This window comes from Anguilla rostrata, chromosome 3 (assembly GCF_018555375.3).
Source record: "Anguilla rostrata isolate EN2019 chromosome 3, ASM1855537v3, whole genome shotgun sequence".
NCBI classification, from domain to species: domain Eukaryota; kingdom Metazoa; phylum Chordata; class Actinopteri; order Anguilliformes; family Anguillidae; genus Anguilla; species Anguilla rostrata.
The window spans coordinates 21,479,062-21,497,601 of NC_057935.1; the positions used below are offsets into that span (position 1 = coordinate 21,479,062).

Here is an 18,540-nt window from a genome sequence, read left to right on the forward strand (position 1 = left end):
CGGGTTCAGCAGATGTCTCCAGTCATTCGGGCCATGGAGGAGCATAGTTTGTCTTCATGCATGAGGTGGCGCCGTGCACTTCTGTCTTGTGCGTGTTGCGTCTGTGGCATGGCGGTGGCGTAGTGTCTTGCTGGGCGTGTGGTGTGCGCGTGTGCGGTGTGCGTGTGTGTGGCGCTGGCCGTGTGGCGGGGCGTGGTGTGTGTGTGGTGTGCGGTGCGTCAGCGAGCGCATCTGATTTGTCTGTATGTGTGTACGTGCTTGTGTGCATATTCATTGCTCTTGGAGTGGGTGTGTGTGTGTGTGTGTGTGTGTGAGAGCGTGTGTGTGTGAGCGCATCTGATTTGTCTGTATGTGTGTACGTGATTGTGTGCATATTCATTGCTCTTGGTGAGCGTGTGTGTGTGTGTGTGTACGTGCTTGTGTGCATATCCATTGCTCTTGGTGAGCGTGTGCGTGCGTTTGTCTACTCCTCCGTGTACGATTTGTACAGCCCCCTCACAGCATTGGAGGGGGGGGGGGGGGTTTAACATGCGCACTGTGGCATGTGGGGTTATGTAAACATTTCTCTCTTTAGTGTTGAGAGTGGTAGTGTTCACTGTGGTTTTCACCGATACAGATCTTCACGTTCTAATCCCATCGTGCCGTTTAGCATTTAACTGTTAAAAGTTAAACTGTGTCTTCTGTGAGGTGCTTGTTGAGTTCACCGTGTTCTCAACACCGATCAAAGGTCATTGCCCCCCCCCGCCCATTCCCCCCAGTGGGTGGTGAATACAAGCAGGCTTTAAGAGCCGGTGAATTGCAGCCGGTGGTGAGTGTGCGCCAGTGTTTGTCTGGTGTGCGCACCGAGGAATGCACCCAGGGTCCCGGGGCCCGACGAAGTCCCCGTCAGGACGCCCCGGAGCCCGAGGAGAGTTTTACTGCCCTGTCAGAGTTCTTCTCCACGCGGACCGGACGCCTGGAAACCAGCTGCCCCCCCACACACAGCCCCGTCTCTCTCAGGCTTCCCCTGGGGGGGGGGCTCTCTCAAAGAAACAAACATGTTTTTGAGCTGTGGACACGAGTTCAAAAAGTTATCCGTTCAGTTTGCCTTTCCACAGTTATCTTTTAGCTGTATTTTAGAAACCTAAAAACAAAAATGTATACGTCCTAATTTTTTATTATAAAATGAGGTATTTCTAACTGTCCAACTTTATTAAATCTAAGTTATTCGTGTAATTAATCAGCAATTTAAGGAGTTTGAACTAGATCCATTGGGCAATGTTTTTTTTTCTTGGGGACAGGATTGGGAAGCTCATCTAGGGGAACGTGACTTTTTTGAGTTTCTTCATGGCGAAATGAGAGGTGACCTGGGAATAAGTCCGTGACCCACGTAATAGTAGTCGGCCTCATTTCAACACAAGACACACCAGTCATGGTTTCAGCTCCATTTGACCATGACATTTGAATAAAGACACCCAACGACATGAACTCACCCGTATCCGTCAGGATAAAAAAAAAAAGATAAGATTATTAATAAGTGGGTGTTTTCCAGGCCGTTGTCAATTACATTACATTACAGGCATTTGGCAGACGCTCTTATCCAGAGCGACGTACAACAAAGTGTATAACCATAACCAGGAACAAGTGTGTCGAAAACCCTAGAGAGAAGTACCGTTCCAAGTGCAGGGAACAACCGCATAGTTCAACTTGGACCCTGTAAGGTTGTACAGTTCACATGTAGCAATCGCTGCATTAAATCAGGCCCCTACTGGTGCCCAAAGGGGTCAAAGGTCAGGTCATATTGGTGGTGTTTCGAGCCAGAACCTTGCCCCATTTGGTTCTGGGTATCTCGCCCCAGATCACGCGGTCTCCTCTGGACTGGCTCCCCCTCAGCAGTCTGCCGGTAAGCATTTAAAGATACACGTAAAGGTACACATTTGTGGGGGGGGTTTTGGGCTGGTGAATGTCCTGGTTTGTTAATGCTGCCCCCCCCCCACCTCCTCTACATTTCATAGCAAACCCCTTGTGGCTGATTTGCTGGAAACCACGGACCTGTTGGAGACGTGCATCGATGAGGTCATCAGAGTTCCAGTTCCCATGGCAACGGCGGGCCTTCCAGAGGAAGCTGGATCCAGTGCAGTTCCTGCGGCCTTCGGTGCCGCAGCGGCAGAGGAGAGTGTGTCTCTCTGCGGTGAGATACTAACGAGCGTGTACAGTATGCACACACACACACACACATACATACAGTATGCCCACACACGTGCATACATACATACATACATACAGTATGCACACACACATACATACATACATACATACATGCACACATACTGTACACACACACACACACACACACACACACACACATACATACATACGTACTGTATGCACACACACACACACACATACATACATACATACTGTATGCGCGCACACACACACACACACACATACATACACATACTGTACGTACACACACACTCACACACGCATCCACACACACACACACCTGTATCCATGGGGACCGGGAACACTCATTCAGCAAATGCTCATAAAAGTGTTGATATTGTGGCCTATTATCATCAGTACATTTCTTAAGAGCTGGACTTTGTGTGCTGCCCACCGCATATTAAAGCTGTCCTTTCTCTGGTGCCCCTGTCTAATGAAATGGGGTGTAGGTAACGTGAGAACAGGTTGTTTAATAAGGGTCTGGGTGTAATGAGGGGGTCATGTGACCGCTGGTCATGATCGTTGCTCCTCCCCCCGTAGACGCGGCGGCGCGGCTGAAGCAGCTGGAGCTCGATAGCGCCCCCATCTCGGCCGCGTCCAGATCCAACATCAACCTCAACATGAACAACCAGGTCAGTGCGGTCGGGCGGAAGGAGCCAGCGTGTGGTTTGGGGGGGGGGGGGGGGAACCAAGCTCGCCCCACAGCCTGCTGGGAACAAAGCCAGCCACACAGCATGCAAATGGAGCGGGCGCAAGTACCCCCCCCCCCCGTTCTAACACCACAGTATTTTATTTACCCACCTAAGCAGGATAATGGTTGTTGTTCTTTCGTGCTGTTTGTTCCCACTGTTTTCGCAACTGAACATATTTGTTTGTGCTTAGTCATATGGAGGCCCGTGGGCAGATTCTTTTTGGTGCTACCTGAGAATATTGCGTTAGTGGGCTCTGCTGAAGATTATGACCCCTGCGTAAGGAGATTAGAGCCCGCAGTCTGCAGGTTACTATGGCCACGGTGAGGCCTGTAAACAGGAGGAGGAGCGCCTCTGTTCTCTTAAAGCTGCAGGACACAACCGCGTCTTGATAATGCGACTCGCCCTAACGAGGCTGTTTCAGGATTAGGCTCGTTTAAAGCTCCGGTTTGTCTGTCTGCTTTCGCTGTCTGGCCGTCTGCACGCGTCTGCTGACGTGAGAGTGATGACCAGCTGGAGATGTGTGTGTCTGCTTCTGACAGCACCGTGTTTGACTCTGTACTTATCCCTTAACTGGACCAGTTAAATACAAGCTCAATTACAATATAGTTCACACGTACAGTAACAACGTTACAAAACGCGCACACACGTGCGTGTGTGTGCGCGCACATGTGCGTGTGCACGTGTGTGTGTGTGTGTGCGTTTTTTAACGTTATTACTGTACGTGTGAACTATATTGTAATTGAGTTTGTATTTAACTGGTCCAGTTTGGGGATATGTAGAGAGTCAGACCCGTCGCTGTCAGAACCAGCGCTCAGCAAGCGTTCTGAGCAGCTGTGATCTCTGATGTGTGCATAGTGGAGTTCTAGTGTGTAGTGTGCAGTTTACAGTGGTTATGACACAGGGCAGTTTTACGAGGCTACAAGGTGGCACCCCCAGAGCGTCCGCTTCCGGGCCCTCAGCCTTTACTGTGGAGTGTAGCTCCATTCCGGGCTTCAGAGCGAGAGCTGTGCGCTCCTGACTCACGGCTGAATAAACACTACCGTAGGTGATTTCCCTCACTGGGGTTTGAATGGAATCCCGGGGTCCCGCTTCTGTCCTTGACTGCTCACAGCTGTGTGAAATCATGCTCTGCTGTGCACTGTGGGATTTCCCTCCTTTAGTTCTGAGGCCGGAGACGCCCCTCAAACCCTGCCCCATGTCCTCACTCTGCCCATTTGAGGAGGAGGGGCGAGGCGGCAGCTCTCTTACGTAGCCGCTTACATCACAACAGGAAGTGATGTAACAGGAAGTGTCCTTGCTGTTCTCAGGAGGACGTCGTGAAGCTGACGGAGAAGTGTCTGAACAGCGTGAGCAGCAGCCCCGTGCTCGCTCCGCTGCGCCCCCCGGAGGACCTCAAGAGTAACATCCTGAAAGCCCAGGCGGAGGCTGCTCTCAAGGTGCGTGATTAGTGTTACGCACCTGTGTGCAGGGTAACATTCTGCTTTTACCCAGAAACCTCCAGGATGGGCTGCCCCACCTTTCACAGCTCTGCAGGAAGGACCGGTAGAGAGGTCCTCCTTATGAATGCAACACGAATGTAAATGCAGCTGTGCTGTCTTTAATTGAATTGCATCTCAAGTCTCACTAGGGCAGAGGTTGCCCAGCATGCCGGTGAGTATGTTAATGTGATAGCATCTCTCTGTCTGTTTAGGGCTCAAGGGAGGAACACATAGTAACCGGGGAGAAGAACTGTAACGTTCAAGAGGCGGCGTTAAGGTATGGCTGAACACCATTAGCAGGGTGGCTGAGCACCGCTGGCGGTGTGGCTGAACACCGCTGGCAGTGTGGCTGAACACTGTTAGCAGTGTGGCTGAACACTGGGAAGGGTGACTGAACACCCCTGGCAGTGTGGCTGAACACTGTTAGCAGTGTGGCTGAACACTGGGAAGAGTGACTAAACATTGTTGGAAGTGTGGCTGAACACTGTCAGCAGTGGAGCCTATAACCAGGCCCTGAGTCTTAACAAGCTTTCCTCCACCACACAGCCAGGCCAGCCAATCACAGCCTAGCACTGTAAAGCTGATTAGCCTCATTAATATTCATCAGGGTCCTTTGCATGGTTCATCCCTGACATCATCTCTGAATAGACACCTCACTCTCACACAAGGATAAACAAATCCCTTTGTGTTTGTGTGTGTGTGTGTTCACGTGCGTGTGTGAGATTGAGGGGAGTGTCAGCCAGTATGAACTTGGCCTTGGTTTACAGCAGTTTCAAACAAGGAGCTACACTTCTGAACAGTACAATATAGATAGCCTCAGTTGATTGTTTTTAATATAGTGGTAAACTTTTGGAATGATTTTGTTTCAGGTTGAACATGGCTGTGCTCATTAAAAGCTGTGATTGTGCCATGTCGAAAATTGTTTGTGTCTGTAAATGCTGTGTCAGTAAATGGTGTTTTTTCTATGTCAATATTTTGTCTGGGTCATTAGAATTTGTGTGTAAGCTGCATCTGTGGATACGATAACTCTGTCAGGAGATGCCTGTTGACCTTGTCAGTTGTTGTATATTGCCTTTCGTAGTTGTGTGCTGGCTGTGTCAGTAGATGGAGAGTTGCCTATGTCTGTGAATGTGAGTTGTCTGTGTCAGTAGATGCATAATTGTCTGTGTCAGTAGGTGGAGTTGTCTGTGTCCATAGATGTGTGTTGGCCATGTCAGTAGATGTGTGTTGGGATGTGTCAGTAGATGGATAGCTGCCTGTGTCAGTAGGTGTGTGTTGCCTGTGTCAGTAGATGGATAGCTGCCTGTGTCAGTAGGTGTGTGTTGCCGGTGGCAGTAGATGGATAGCTGCCTGTGTCAGTAGGTGTGTGTTGCCTGTGTCAGTAGCTGTGTGTTGCCTGTGTCAGTAGATGGATAGCTGCCTGTGTCAGTAGGTGTGTGTTGCCGGTGGCAGTAGATGGAGTTGCCTGTGTCAGTAGCTGTGTGTTGCCTGTGTCAGTAGATGTCTTGGTTTGGTCAGTATGTGCGTGTTGTCCCCTGGTAGGGTGAGCACAGTGTCACAGGGCTGTCTCTATAACGCGCCGCACTCTCTTCACAGGAATAGGGGCCGCGGCGGGCGGCTGGGCAGCAGCTCCTCCCTCTCTGCCAGCGGCTGGACAGAGCGCCAGGAGTCACGAGACCTCCTGAAGCCAGGACCCCCGGCCCCCGCGGGCCCCAGGTGAGTCCAGGCTGAGGAGAGTGTGTGTGTGTGTGTGTGTCTCACCTGAGTGGATTATGGGAAACGGTGAGAAGGCCACTGAAGGAGGTGTGGGTGTAATCCCTGTGGGCCGGTGTCTGAGAGAGAAACTGGGACACGCCCAGATTAAAGGGGCCACCTGTCTGTTCCTCTGATAGCCAGCGGACTGTGTGATACAGCATAGAGGCTGCTGACTGCACTTAGGGGCACTGATATTGATCATGTTTTTGGGCACTTATGGCCAGTGAGTTAAGTTTGTGAGCTGTGATTTTTGTGCTGTGTGGGGGCATGTGAGATCCTGTGTTTTTGGTGTTTTTTTTTTTCCTTCCTCCCTGCAAAACAAAGCCGCTATGCCTCCATTTCCTCCACCACACAGCTGTCTGCTGCCATCTGGCGGTGGTACAGCGCTGAACCTACTTGTGTCACATGATCGTTTTCTGCCTGGTAACTCTTTCACAATGAAATGTGCTCCAGCTTTACTTCAGCACACTGGAGAACTATACCTACAAATTTCCGACCAAAACGAAACCACTTGAGTGCATATTTGAGACTTTTTTTAAATTAATTAATTCTTAAAATAAAATGCTTTTGTTTGATAGGGTAATTGAACTCAACAAATATATATACCTGTTCCAGTTCAGCAGCCTTATTAGGATTTATTTTGATTATGTTGTGCAAGTCTTCTGCAAGCCTGCAAGCTGCAAATGGTCAGTGGTCAGTAGAGGGCGCCTGCTGTCTGTAAAATTAGCATGGTTATGAGAAGTCCCCACTGTGACCACAGTACCTTTTTTTTGACTGCTCCATATTTAACATTATGGTTGTGAACCTCATGGTAGAACCTCATGGGGTAGCATGCCCTAGTTCAGTTTCTCTTACTGATGGTGGAGTGCAGTTTAACATTGATAGAATGGGATTGAGCAAAGATCAAATTCCTCACAGAGCCTGTTCTGTGGCCAGGTCAGATTCAACTGCAGCTAATACCTTTGTTTGAAGAACCTGTAAGTGCTGCTGTTGGAGCATTTGCACAAGAGTGGAGTTCTCAGGTGCTCAATGTGTCATAGCATTGACAGCTTGTAGACTGACCACAAGCTGCTAGCAGATTTAGCTGTGGGTAACATGGTGTGTGCCTCACACACTAACACATACACGCCCCACATCTACAGGAGAGTTTGTCAGTGGCTGACAGACCCACCCTAAGCACCCTGTGCACAACACAATTGTTTCAGCTAAAAGCTAAATGGTTTGTTGAAGGAGAACCTTGGTTTGTTATGGTCCTGTTATGGCTGGACCCTAGATTCGGCACTTTCCCACGTGTTGCGCTGGCCCGCGAGAGGGTGTTTGGGGCATCCAAACTGGGCGTATCACGGTCGCGTGCTAACAGCGCCCCCCCCCCCTCCACCCCCACCAAAAGGCTGTGGGACGCCCTTTCATTCAAAGTCAAGGTGAACAGCCTTTACCCCCCCCTCATAAACTCTGGTTGGTGTCGTGGCCTTCGACATCAAAGACCCCACTGGAACCACAGCCCCACAGTCTCCTGGGAAAAACTCCAGAGGATGCTTTTTATTTTTTTTCCCCCCGTGCGTTTTTATTTTTCCAGTCTTCTGCTTTTCCCAACTTTCTGGCCGATCCCGGACCAGCGAGCGCCGGCTACATTCACTATGATTATCCCGGGGTTCTGAGAGTCCACAGTGGGGTTCGGAGCACGTCTGAGGGGTTACTGAAGAGGCTCAGTTTCCGCAGCTCCTCATTTATCATCCCGCCTCGTCCGTCAGCTGCGGGGTCCTCGCTGGCCGTAGTACTGAGCAGGCACCGGTTCGTCCGCGTCTCCGCTCGCGCGTCTCGGTTTCGGCCGCGGCCGGAGATTTAGCCCCGCGCGGCGCGGTACGCCACGCCTGCCCCGCCCCTTTAGGGCCGTCACCCGGCCGCGACGCTTTGTTCTGGGCGCCGGGCGTCGCGGCTCCGGTCACACCGAAACTCTAAATCCGGACGCCGCTGGATCGGAGGGCCGTCTCAGGCGGACGTGGTAAAATGGGCGGGATGCGGCGGGTGACACAGGAAATTGAGGGGGGGGGGGGGGGAAAGAGAGGGGAGGGAGGATAGAGCGGGCCCTTTGTCCCTTTCGCTTTTTGCTGCCTTTAGAGGTGAGCTGTGATCCAGCAGATCCTGGGAGGACGTGACTTTAATAGGTCTGCTCCTGACCACCTTCAGCAACTGCGTGTGGAAGAACTTTAAAAGAACGCTTTCTGCTTGGAGCCTCAGTCAGCTAGAAACCATACTGAAGACCGCGTTGGCTAGTAAGGATGCTAATGTGTAAATTGGGAAAACATGGTAATTTTACATGAATGGAGTTGATTGCAACGTTATACGTTGGCAACCTACACACCGCAATCACCGCTAAATGTATTTTAATGAGAAACGGCGGCTGTTCGATCAGTGTAAACAGCTGCTGGCAGTAGACGATGGATCGTTGTGCTTTATAGATATGGTTAAATGTGAGATGGGCTCGGGGCTCACGTGTAGTGCTTGTGTACATGTGAGGTGTGTGATGAACGGACCTCCTGTTTCTCCTCAGCGACGAATTGAAGGCCGAAGACCTCTTTCCCGCACTTGCCCCGATCTCTGTCGAACCTGCTATCGAGGCCCCACCCGCCAAGGTATCACCAAGTTTTCTGCTGTCCGCTATAAATTAATAAAGTTTCACACTCTTTAGCATTTAGCTATTTTGGCTGCACTCTTTGGCATTTAGCCATTTGAGCTGTGCTATTTAGCATTTAGCCATTTCAGCTGTGCTCCTTTGCATTTAACTTTTTCAGTTGTGCTCTTCAGCATTTAGCTATTTCACCCACGCTCTTTAGCATTTAGCTATTCCAGCTGCTCTCTTTAGCATTTAGCCATTTCAGCTGCACTCTTTAGCATATAATTTTTTCAGTTGTGCTCTTCAGCATTCAGCCATTTCATCTGTGCTCTTTAGCATTTAGCCATTTACCATTTACTTCAGCTGAGTTTTGGGTAGGCAGCTGTCATGTTCTTTGGGTAGATTGGTTTGGGGGGGGGGGCGTTTAGCTAGTGTGCTTTTCCATCGTGGCATGTGCTTGCGTGAAAAAATAAATATATATGGCTTCTCGTAATGCAGGCAAAACCAGAAGACCTGGAGCTCCTGATCGCACCCGTGACCGATAATCTGATAGACTTCACAGACCCCACCCCAGTAGTAAGTTTAGACCCTCTGCTGTCCAGCTGCACACTGCACACGCCTGCCCTTGCAACTAGTGCTGCTCTTAAACACAACCGCACCTGGGGGAATGGGATATACACCCTATCTGGGTCATGTGACTGTTCTGATTGGCTGTCCCACCGTTTTTCCTGCAGGTGCAGCCCAAACCGTTGATTACTCCTCGATGGATCGTACCCACAGCTGCAGTAAGTCCTGTCAGAACGTCCTTCTGTCTGTCTCTAACTCTCTGTCCATCATGTAGCTGCGTAGCGACTGACCTCTTCCCCTCCATTCTCCTTTGTCTGGGCAGAGCGGCATCTTTACTAATGGCCTTCTTGACCATGACTGCTCGGGAAAGGCGTCCCCTCTCCACCCTGAAGGGGGCGCTCACACCGCCCATCCGCAGCTCTCTCAAACTCACAATGTGATTGCGACCAGGTAACTGGCCACCCTCCCTCCTGTGGCCTACCACTCACCGTAGTGCACTAAGGTTTAGTGCCCTAAACCAATGTGCCTGAGGTTATAGTGCACTGAGCCGTAGTGCCCTAAACCATTGTATGAGGTTATAGTGCACTAAGCTGTAGTGCCCTAAACTATTGTGCCTGAGATAATAGTGCATTAAGCTGTAGTGCCCTAAACCATTGGGCCTGAGGTTATAGTGCCCTAAACCATTGTGCCTGAGGTTATAGTGCACTAAGCTGTAGTGCCCTAAACCATTGGGCCTGAGGTTATAGTGTCCTAAACCAATGTGCCTGAGGTTATAGTGCATTAAGCTGTAGTGCCCTAAACCATTGTGCCTGAGGTTATAGTGCACTAAGCTGTAGTGCCCTAAACCAGGGCTCAAAGCACCACATATTAGCTCTTGTTCAAGGTGAACTCTTGAATAAGAGCCGGTTTCATCCTAAATGTCATCCTTTCATTCTCTCCTGACACACTTCCTCTCTCATAGCTGCCCCCCAGGTGTTCCTGTGGGCAGGTCTCTGATCAGTCGCACTGCTCAGTGCATTTTTGCTGTACGCAGGCATGCATAACTCTGGTCTCGTGTGACTGTTTCTTCAGTTACCCAGGCTTAGTTTTCAAAATGGCTGCCTTACGGATGCACGGCAAGGGCCGATCCATTTCAGAGTTTCAGGCTAACTTCTGCTCTTGAGCATTTAATTATTTCCTTTTTTTTTTAGTCATTGCGTATTTATTTTAATCCTATAATGAGTTCCTCTTGCCCCAAATAGCAGTGAACTAGTGTCTGTGTGTATAGCCACACACCCCAGTGCAGCTTCTCTCCTTTATCAGACCTGTGAAAGTTTTTAAATAAAATGAACCTTGGTTTAAACTAAATGTAACCCAGGACTGATGCTAAATTAAGTAAAAATAAGTACTTTAAGCCCTTTTTTTGAATGATTTTTAGAAAGTCTAAGTCAGCATTCTATAAATCCATTTCTTTACCAGTTGCCCGTAGCGATTGTGAAATCTGCATTAGAATGCTGAAGTAAGAACATTCTCATGACGTATTTGCTACCTCACACCTTAAAGGGTTACATGTTGTGCGTGTAACACATTGATGCAGACTGACCGGTAGCTAATTTCATTATATTAAAGTTCGCTGGTTCTCGGTACGGTTGTTTACACTGTGGCGTGCAGACGTCACGGCTGAGGCGGATGAGCTCGCGGAGCTGCTGTTTATGAGGTGTGGTCCTGTGTCTGCCCCCCCCAGCACTGTCACGCCCTCGCCCAAGGAGGACGGCATGAGAACCAAGCACCTGCTGACCACTGAGCTCTGAGACGGGCGCGGGAACGCCGCCCCCCCCCGGCCCGGGACACCGGCGTTTCGGGAAGGAAAGTCTGGAATCTGGCGGGCGGCGATCGCTGGAGACTCCCCGTCTCCGCCTTTTTCACTACATTCCAAAAGGATGGGAATTTGGGAAGGAGCGTTTTGTTTTTTTTTGTTTTGTTTCGTTTAATTTTGTTTTTATTAAACTGTGAGCCACTGGATTTTCTGCTAGACATTTCATCTCACTGCCCTTAGAGTAGAGGGTTCAGGAATGTGGGGGTGTTTTGGTGCCTCTGGGGATAAGAGGAGACCCCCCTCTGTAGCTGGACACCACCCCACTCATAGTCCAGAAGGCCCCACACATGGGCCAAAGCACTTAACCAGAATCAGCTAACCTAGCCCTGATCCCAGCCCCCCTACTGCTTCATACTGTGCACAGAATCTGATCTAGAATCAGCTAACGTAGCCCTGATCCAAACCCCCTCCTGCTTCATACTGTGCACAGAATCTGATCTAGAATCAGCTAACCTAGCCCTGCTCCCAACCCTCTACTGCTTCGTACTGAGCGCAGAATCTGATCCAGGATCAGTGACTGGGGGGTGTGGCCTATATGCCTGCTCCAAAATACCCCCCCTTCCCCATATGACCCCATTCAACCTGAGCCTGGAATCACTGTGGAACAGCTGCTGGTTATCAGTCCACCAGATGGCTGTATTACTGGATGGGATCACTGGAATGTTATTGGACTGATCTGTACTGACACTTTTTATATGGCTAGTTTTTTTGTTTTAAGTGGTACTCACCTCTGTTGCTGACCCGATGGTTAAGTACCGACCTGTCAGTACTGCACATATCGCTGTGTGAGTTCCTCAGCTGGACCAAGACGCTCGTGACACTGGAGAAACACGACCACATGTTTGGGCACATTGAGCCCTGAACATTTTGTTTGTAAAATGTATGTTATCTACACTGTATGTTGAATATCAATAGTTAAAACTGCCTTATTTAGTGTTTTGTATAATCACATAGCTGGAAACTGTGCTTAGCATTACACTTTGAAGAAAGCTACTAATTTTTGCTTGGAGTAAGCCCCACTGTGAGTGACAGCTGCCATGTAGTCTGCAGCATTATGAGTCACTGTTTCCATGTAGTCTGCAGCACTGTGAGCCTCTGTCTTCATGTGGTCTGCAGCACTGTGAGCCTCTGTCTTCATGTGGTCTGCAGCACTGTGAGCCTCTGTCTCCATGTAGTCTGCAGCACTGAGTCACTGTCTCCATGTAGTCTGCAGCAGTGTGAGTCACTGTCTCCATGTAGTCTGCAGCAGTGTGAGTCACTGTCTCCATGTGGTCTGCAGCACTGTGAGCCTCTGTCTCCATGTGGTCTGCAGCACTGTGAGCCTCTGTCTCCATGTAGTCTGCAGCACTGTGAGCCTCTGTCTCCATGTAGTCTGCAGTACTGTGAGTCACTATCTCCATGTGGTCTGCAGCACTGTGAGCCTCTGTCTCCATGTAGTCTGCAGCACTGAGTCACTGTCTCCATGTAGTCTGCAGCAGTGTGAGTCACTGTCTCCATGTAGTCTGCAGTTGTGAGTCACTATCTCCTTGTAGTCTGCAGCACTGCTGGTCACTGTCTCCAGGCAGTCTGCAGCAGTGTGCAGGGTTTCTACCCTCTGATGGAGCGAGACGTTCAGAGTTCGGCCTCTGCGCATTTTGGAATTTTTTTTTTTTTTCTGAACTATGAAAAAAAAACTGAGGAAACACTCAATGGACCGGCGCAGCAGTCAGCTGACCCCGCCTGCATGCTCTTGTGTTTGTGTGTGTGACGATGCACAGCACAGCTCTCGCGACACACCAGACCACAAAAGAACTGGCACAAAGGAACTCTCTCTCACTTTCAGTTTTACTCTGAAAAATGCTAATCGCTCGACCAGAGGAACACGTTCTTGGAGGAAAAATGTGATGACCGCCAAAGCTGACCGCTGTAGGTTTCGGTTAACTGAACTGCAGGAGGACCCAAGGCTTCTCTGTAATTTCAGGTCACTGTTTATCCTTCCCTGACCCCACTTGAACTCTCTCAACAGGAAGTCATCCAACAGGAAGTATTACTCAGTGCGTGTAAGTCCATTGAAGATGACAGTTTCAGAGAAGCAGACGCTCTGATATCTGGCATCTTTCCCAGAGGAGGGCTTCACGTGGTCAAGTCTTGTCAGTGGATCTCCCTTTAAGGGCGACGTTTCCGTGGTGCTCTGCCGCGAGGCGGAGCCAGCGATTCTTTCACTAGGGTTCTCCGCTGTGGTTCAGAGGTCAAAGGTCAACCCTTGCAGCATTCAGTCACGTCCCGGTCAGCTCCTCCCACTGCTAGACCGTCATCTCCCTCGTAACTGTAGCAACCCGTGGAGGTCCACACAGTTCTGTCTGCTGAGAAGATTCCAGAATATCTTATGTGTTGTGTTCTGGTTCTTCTTAAATCATCATTCAGAGTTCATCAAGGCCTGATTATATTTTTCCTTTTTAAAAAATTGTTTTCTCTATGAATTGCATAATTTTGAATCGCCTGGCAAGAACATGTTCCTCTTTTAAAGACAACAAATCGGTCTGTAGGACTGGTGCTTGACCACGGCCACTATGGTCAGTATATGGAAGTAACGGCTGATTTTTTACATTTTATTTTTTTCTGTCTGTCTGTCTGTACTCTGAGGTGAGGATTATCTCCTAGTGAACAATAGCACTGTTTAAGCTCTGGTTGTAGAACTTCACCATGTAAGTGCAATTTGCTGTAGGGCTCTAATTTATTTTTTCTTTTTTGTTAAGGTCACCCTGTCTCACTCTGTACATTTAAGTGTAATCTAGATGTAAAGACTGCTTTAGAGAACACGGCACTGATTTGTATTTCCTTTGTATATTGATCAAAAGTTTGGAACGTGTACTAGTATGGTCGCAGCAATTTTGTACAACGTAGAATTTCTCCTAGTAAAATGTCTTTTAGAAATGCATCTTGCTGTGAATTGCCAGTTTTTTTTTTCGTTTTTTTTTTTTTGGGATGTTTTGGCCACTAATATGGTTCGATACTCCTAGTCAGAAATGTTCCAAGTTCCATTTTCTGGTTCGGTCATCGGATTTATTAACAAGGCTGTTCAGGAAAGGGAGGTTTATCCTAGAAACGATCTCCTGTGCAGAGACGTTTGACTGAAGTCCAGAGCATATAAGCACATCAGAATTATGTGACTTGTCCAGATAAAGCTGGCTTTGGAGCGAGCGTGATCAGACAGGCGTTCCTCCACTCTCCTCCTGGCTTCCATCAAATCTGCACAATCCACTGATTTTAATTAAACTTTTAGCTTTTATTCTTTCAGTCCATGTTGCAATTTCATAGTAGCCAATACAATAAGCATACAAACTAAAACGTCCAGCAGAGGGCAGTAGTGTACACAGCCGGAGTGAGGACCACTGAAAGACCATTTTCTCCATGACATCTGGGGAAGGTTGGACTATTTCCTGACTAGTTTCTGTGAAAGAGATCAATTGCATCGTAACTGGTTTTATAACCCTTCATATCAATTGTATGCTACATTAATATAGTAGGTAAATTCCTCCAAATCCAGACCGTGTGCATGGTCTCTATTGCAGGAGAGTGTGGATAAACACCAGAACTTTTCTTTCATTGCTTTGTTCATTTTCTAAAAAGTCCGCTGGCTTTTGTAAACGTAATTTTTCTTCATGACACCCGACGGCAACGATACAGACTTCATAAATCACCAGACAGGTTTTTACAAAGAAGAAGCGTTTATTTGGCAACATATTCTGACGTTTATGTTACAAAAAACAGCGAGTGAACTGAAGAATTATTCATACAAACAGCGATTCAGCTTTAAAAGGCCTGGACAGGACGTACTTTTAAGAGGAGAGTGAACAAGGCGAGGATGAAAACACTACCCTGCTGAGGGGAACCCTTACACAGAGGAGGGAACCCCTACACAGAGCAGTGAACACTTACACTCCCTCAAAACTGTTCCACAGACAGGAATCGGGAAATTAAACGGCAAAGCTGTAATATTCCGTAGGCAATCAAAAGGGTGGGAGGAGGTGGAATTATACAAAGTGACAAGATGGAAAACAATAATCTGTCACCCTTAAAGTTTGGCACCTTAAACCTACAAGGCAATTTCCTCAGTACGCAGAGGGTCATAGTGGATGATTCTATTATCTATTGGACCATATTGGCAATGTAGTGCACTTATATTTCTGGGTCAGGATTCCATGCCAGCTTCTATTCTTAATTAATCAGCCTCAATCAATTATCCGATTTATAATTTTAGCTACATTCATTGATAACCCCATTAATCACAACAGTCCTTGTGTCCCTTACCATGGTCTGATCTATAACTTGATACAGGCGTTGGTGAATAGAGCTAATTAGCTGATTGAACCAAGATTAACTGGTGGAAGGGAAGACCTTAAAATGCATCAGCCCTCCAGGAACAGAACGAGCCCAGCCCTGGTATATACTGTAATCGTGAGGGGAGGGGGGGGATGGGGACTTGGACTACAGCTGGTACTGCAGTACTGTGCGTGCTCACAAGGGGGCATGACTGTCAAGTAAGGGTCAGAGTAATGCCGTGGCTCTGACTGCTTCCGGAACACCAGTCCAAGGAGATGACCTTGTTACTCACATCCAGGAAACCCAGCGGATATTGTGGCCTTCCAGGACTGGATTCTGACACCCAAGGTCTAACCAAACCGGTGGAGCCCCACACACTGACTCCCATGGCCTGTTATTCCTGAGTAGCATCCATCAATCAAATGCGTTCTGTAGGCTGCTGAGTTGTTACATTTGTTTACCTCAGAGGTTGACAGAAAATGGACCCGTTAGGCCCCGTACCACAACAGGAACCAGTCCTGGGTTACATTTAGTTTAAACCAAGGTTCATTTTATTTAAAAACTTTCACAGGTCTGATAAAGGAGAGAAGCTGCACTGGGGTGTGTGGCTATACACACAGACAATAGTTAAAACTGCCTTATTTAGTGTTTTGTATAATCACATAGCTGGAAACTGTGCTTAGCATTACACTTTGAAGAAAGCTACTAATTTTTGCTTGGAGTAAGCCCCACTGTGAGTGACAGCTGCCATGTAGTCTGCAGCATTATGAGTCACTGTTTCCATGTAGTCTGCAGCACTGTGAGCCTCTGTCTTCATGTGGTCTGCAGCACTGTGAGCCTCTGTCTTCATGTGGTCTGCAGCACTGTGAGCCTCTGTCTCCATGTAGTCTGCAGCACTGAGTCACTGTCTCCATGTAGTCTGCAGCAGTGTGAGTCACTGTCTCCATGTGGTCTGCAGCACTGTGAGCCTCTGTCTCCATGTGGTCTGCAGCACTGTGAGCCTCTGTCTCCATGTGGTCTGCAGCACTGTGAGCCTCTGTCTCCATGTAGTCTGCAGCACTGAGTCACTGTCTCCATGTAGTCTGCAGCAGTGTGAGTCACTGTCTCCATGTGGTCTGCAGCACTGTGAGCCTCTGTCTCCATGTAGTCTGCAGCACTGTGAGCCTCTGTCTCCATGTAGTCTGCAGCACTGTGAGCCTCTGTCTCCATGTAGTCTGCAGCACTGTGAGCCTCTGTCTCCATGTGGTCTGCAGCATTATGAGTCACTGTTTCCATGTAGTCTGCAGCACTGTGAGCCTCTGTCTCCATGTAGTCTGCAGCACTGTGAGCCTCTGTCTCCATGTAGTCTGCAGCACTGTGAGCCTCTGTCTCCATGTAGTCTGCAGCACTGTGAGCCTCTGTCTCCATGTGGTCTGCAGCACTGTGAGCCTCTGTCTCCATGTAGTCTGCAGCACTGAGTCACTGTCTCCATGTAGTCTGCAGCAGTGTGAGTCACTGTCTCCATGTAGTCTGCAGTACTGTGAGTCACTATCTCCTTGTAGTCTGCAGCACTGCTGGTCACTGTCTCCAGGCAGTCTGCAGCAGTGTGCAGGGTTTCTACCCTCTGATGGAGCGAGACGTTCAGAGTTCGGCCTCTGCGCATTTTGGAATTTTTTTTTTTTTTCTGAACTATGAAAAAAAAACTGAGGAAACACTCAATGGACCGGCGCAGCAGTCAGCTGACCCCGCCTGCATGCTCTTGTGTTTGTGTGTGTGACGATGCACAGCACAGCTCTCGCGACACACCAGACCACAAAAGAACTGGCACAAAGGAACTCTCTCTCACTTTCAGTTTTACTCTGAAAAATGCTAATCGCTCGACCAGAGGAACACGTTCTTGGAGGAAAAATGTGATGACCAACCAAAGCTGACCGCTGTAGGTTTCGGTTAACTGAACTGCAGGAGGAGCCAAGGCTTCTCTGTGTTTTCAGGTCACTGTTTATCCTTCCCTGACCCCACTTGAACTCTCTCAACAGGAAGTCATCCAACAGGAAGTATTACTCAGTGCGTGTAAGTCCATTGAAGATGACAGTTTCAGAGAAGCAGACGCTGCGATATCTGGCACCTTTCCCAGAGGAGGGCTTCACGCGGTCACGTCTTGTCAGTGGATCTCCCTTTAAGGGCGACGTTTCCGTGGTGCTCTGCCGCGAGGCGGAGCCAGCGGTTCTTTCACTAGGGTTCTCCTCTGTGGTTCAGAGGTCAAAGGTCAACCCTGCAGCATTCAGTCGCGTCCCGGTCAGCTCCTCCCACTGCTAGACCGTCATCTCTCTCGTAACTGTAGCAACCCGTGGAGGTCCACGCAGTTCTGTCTGCTGAGAAGATTCCAGAATATCGTTGTGTTGTGTTCTGGTTCTTCTTAAATCATCATTCAGAGCTCATCAAGGCCTGGTTATATTTTTCCTTCTTAAAAAATTGTTTTCTCTATGAATTGCATAATTTTGAATCGCCTGGCAAGAACATGTTCCTCTTTTAAAGACAACAAATCGGTCTGTAGGACTGGTGCTTGGCCACGGCCACTATGGTCAGTATATGGAAGTAACGGCTGATTTTTTACATTTTATTTTTTTCTGTCTGTCTGTACGTACTCTGAGGTGAGGATTATCTCCTAGTGAACAATAGCACTGTTTAAGCTCTGGTTGTAGAACTTCACCATGTAAGTGCAATTTGCTGTAGGGCTCTAATTTATTTTTTCTTTTTTGTTAAGGTCACCCTGTCTCACTCTGTACATTTAAGTGTAATCTAGATGTAAAGACTGCTTTAGAGAACACGGCACTGATTTGTATTTCCTTTGTATATTGATCAAAAGTTTGGAACGTGTACTAGTATGGTCGCAGCAATTTTGTACAACATAGAATTTCTCCTAGTAAAATGTCTTTTAGAAATGCATCTTGCTGTGAATTGCCAGTTTTTTTTTTCGTTTTTTTTTTTTTGGGATGTTTTGGCCGCTAATATGGTTCGATACTCCTAGTCAGAAATGTTCCAAGTTCCATTTTCTGGTTCTCTCTCATCGGATTTATTAACAAGGCTGTT

The 18,540-nt window shown here is 48.3% G+C and overlaps 1 protein-coding gene and 1 long non-coding RNA gene across 3 annotated transcripts in view; both read left to right on the forward strand.

Annotated features, from left to right (window-relative positions):
- The window catches only part of epb41l5 (erythrocyte membrane protein band 4.1 like 5), a 41,769-nt gene extending 27,683 nt beyond the window's left edge, over positions 1-14,086 (forward strand). For both annotated transcript variants that reach the window (XM_064326728.1, XM_064326729.1), the window contains exons 17-27: positions 1,995-2,170; positions 2,749-2,840; positions 4,208-4,336; positions 4,591-4,655; positions 5,975-6,094; positions 8,685-8,766; positions 9,246-9,323; positions 9,482-9,532; positions 9,637-9,764; positions 11,038-12,437; positions 12,731-14,086. In XM_064326728.1, coding sequence (XP_064182798.1) covers positions 1,995-2,170; positions 2,749-2,840; positions 4,208-4,336; positions 4,591-4,655; positions 5,975-6,094; positions 8,685-8,766; positions 9,246-9,323; positions 9,482-9,532; positions 9,637-9,764; positions 11,038-11,104 — 988 coding nt within the window. In that variant the 3' untranslated portion in view covers positions 11,105-12,437; positions 12,731-14,086. The remainder of the gene's footprint in view (positions 1-1,994; positions 2,171-2,748; positions 2,841-4,207; positions 4,337-4,590; positions 4,656-5,974; positions 6,095-8,684; positions 8,767-9,245; positions 9,324-9,481; positions 9,533-9,636; positions 9,765-11,037; positions 12,438-12,730) is intronic.
- A 2,012-nt stretch (positions 14,087-16,098) lies between these two features.
- On the forward strand, positions 16,099-18,396 carry LOC135250449 (uncharacterized). Its single transcript, XR_010328933.1, has 2 exons — positions 16,099-16,975; positions 17,042-18,396. It is a non-coding gene; the product is annotated as an uncharacterized LOC135250449 (long non-coding RNA).
- Positions 18,397-18,540: the final 144 nt, after the last annotated feature.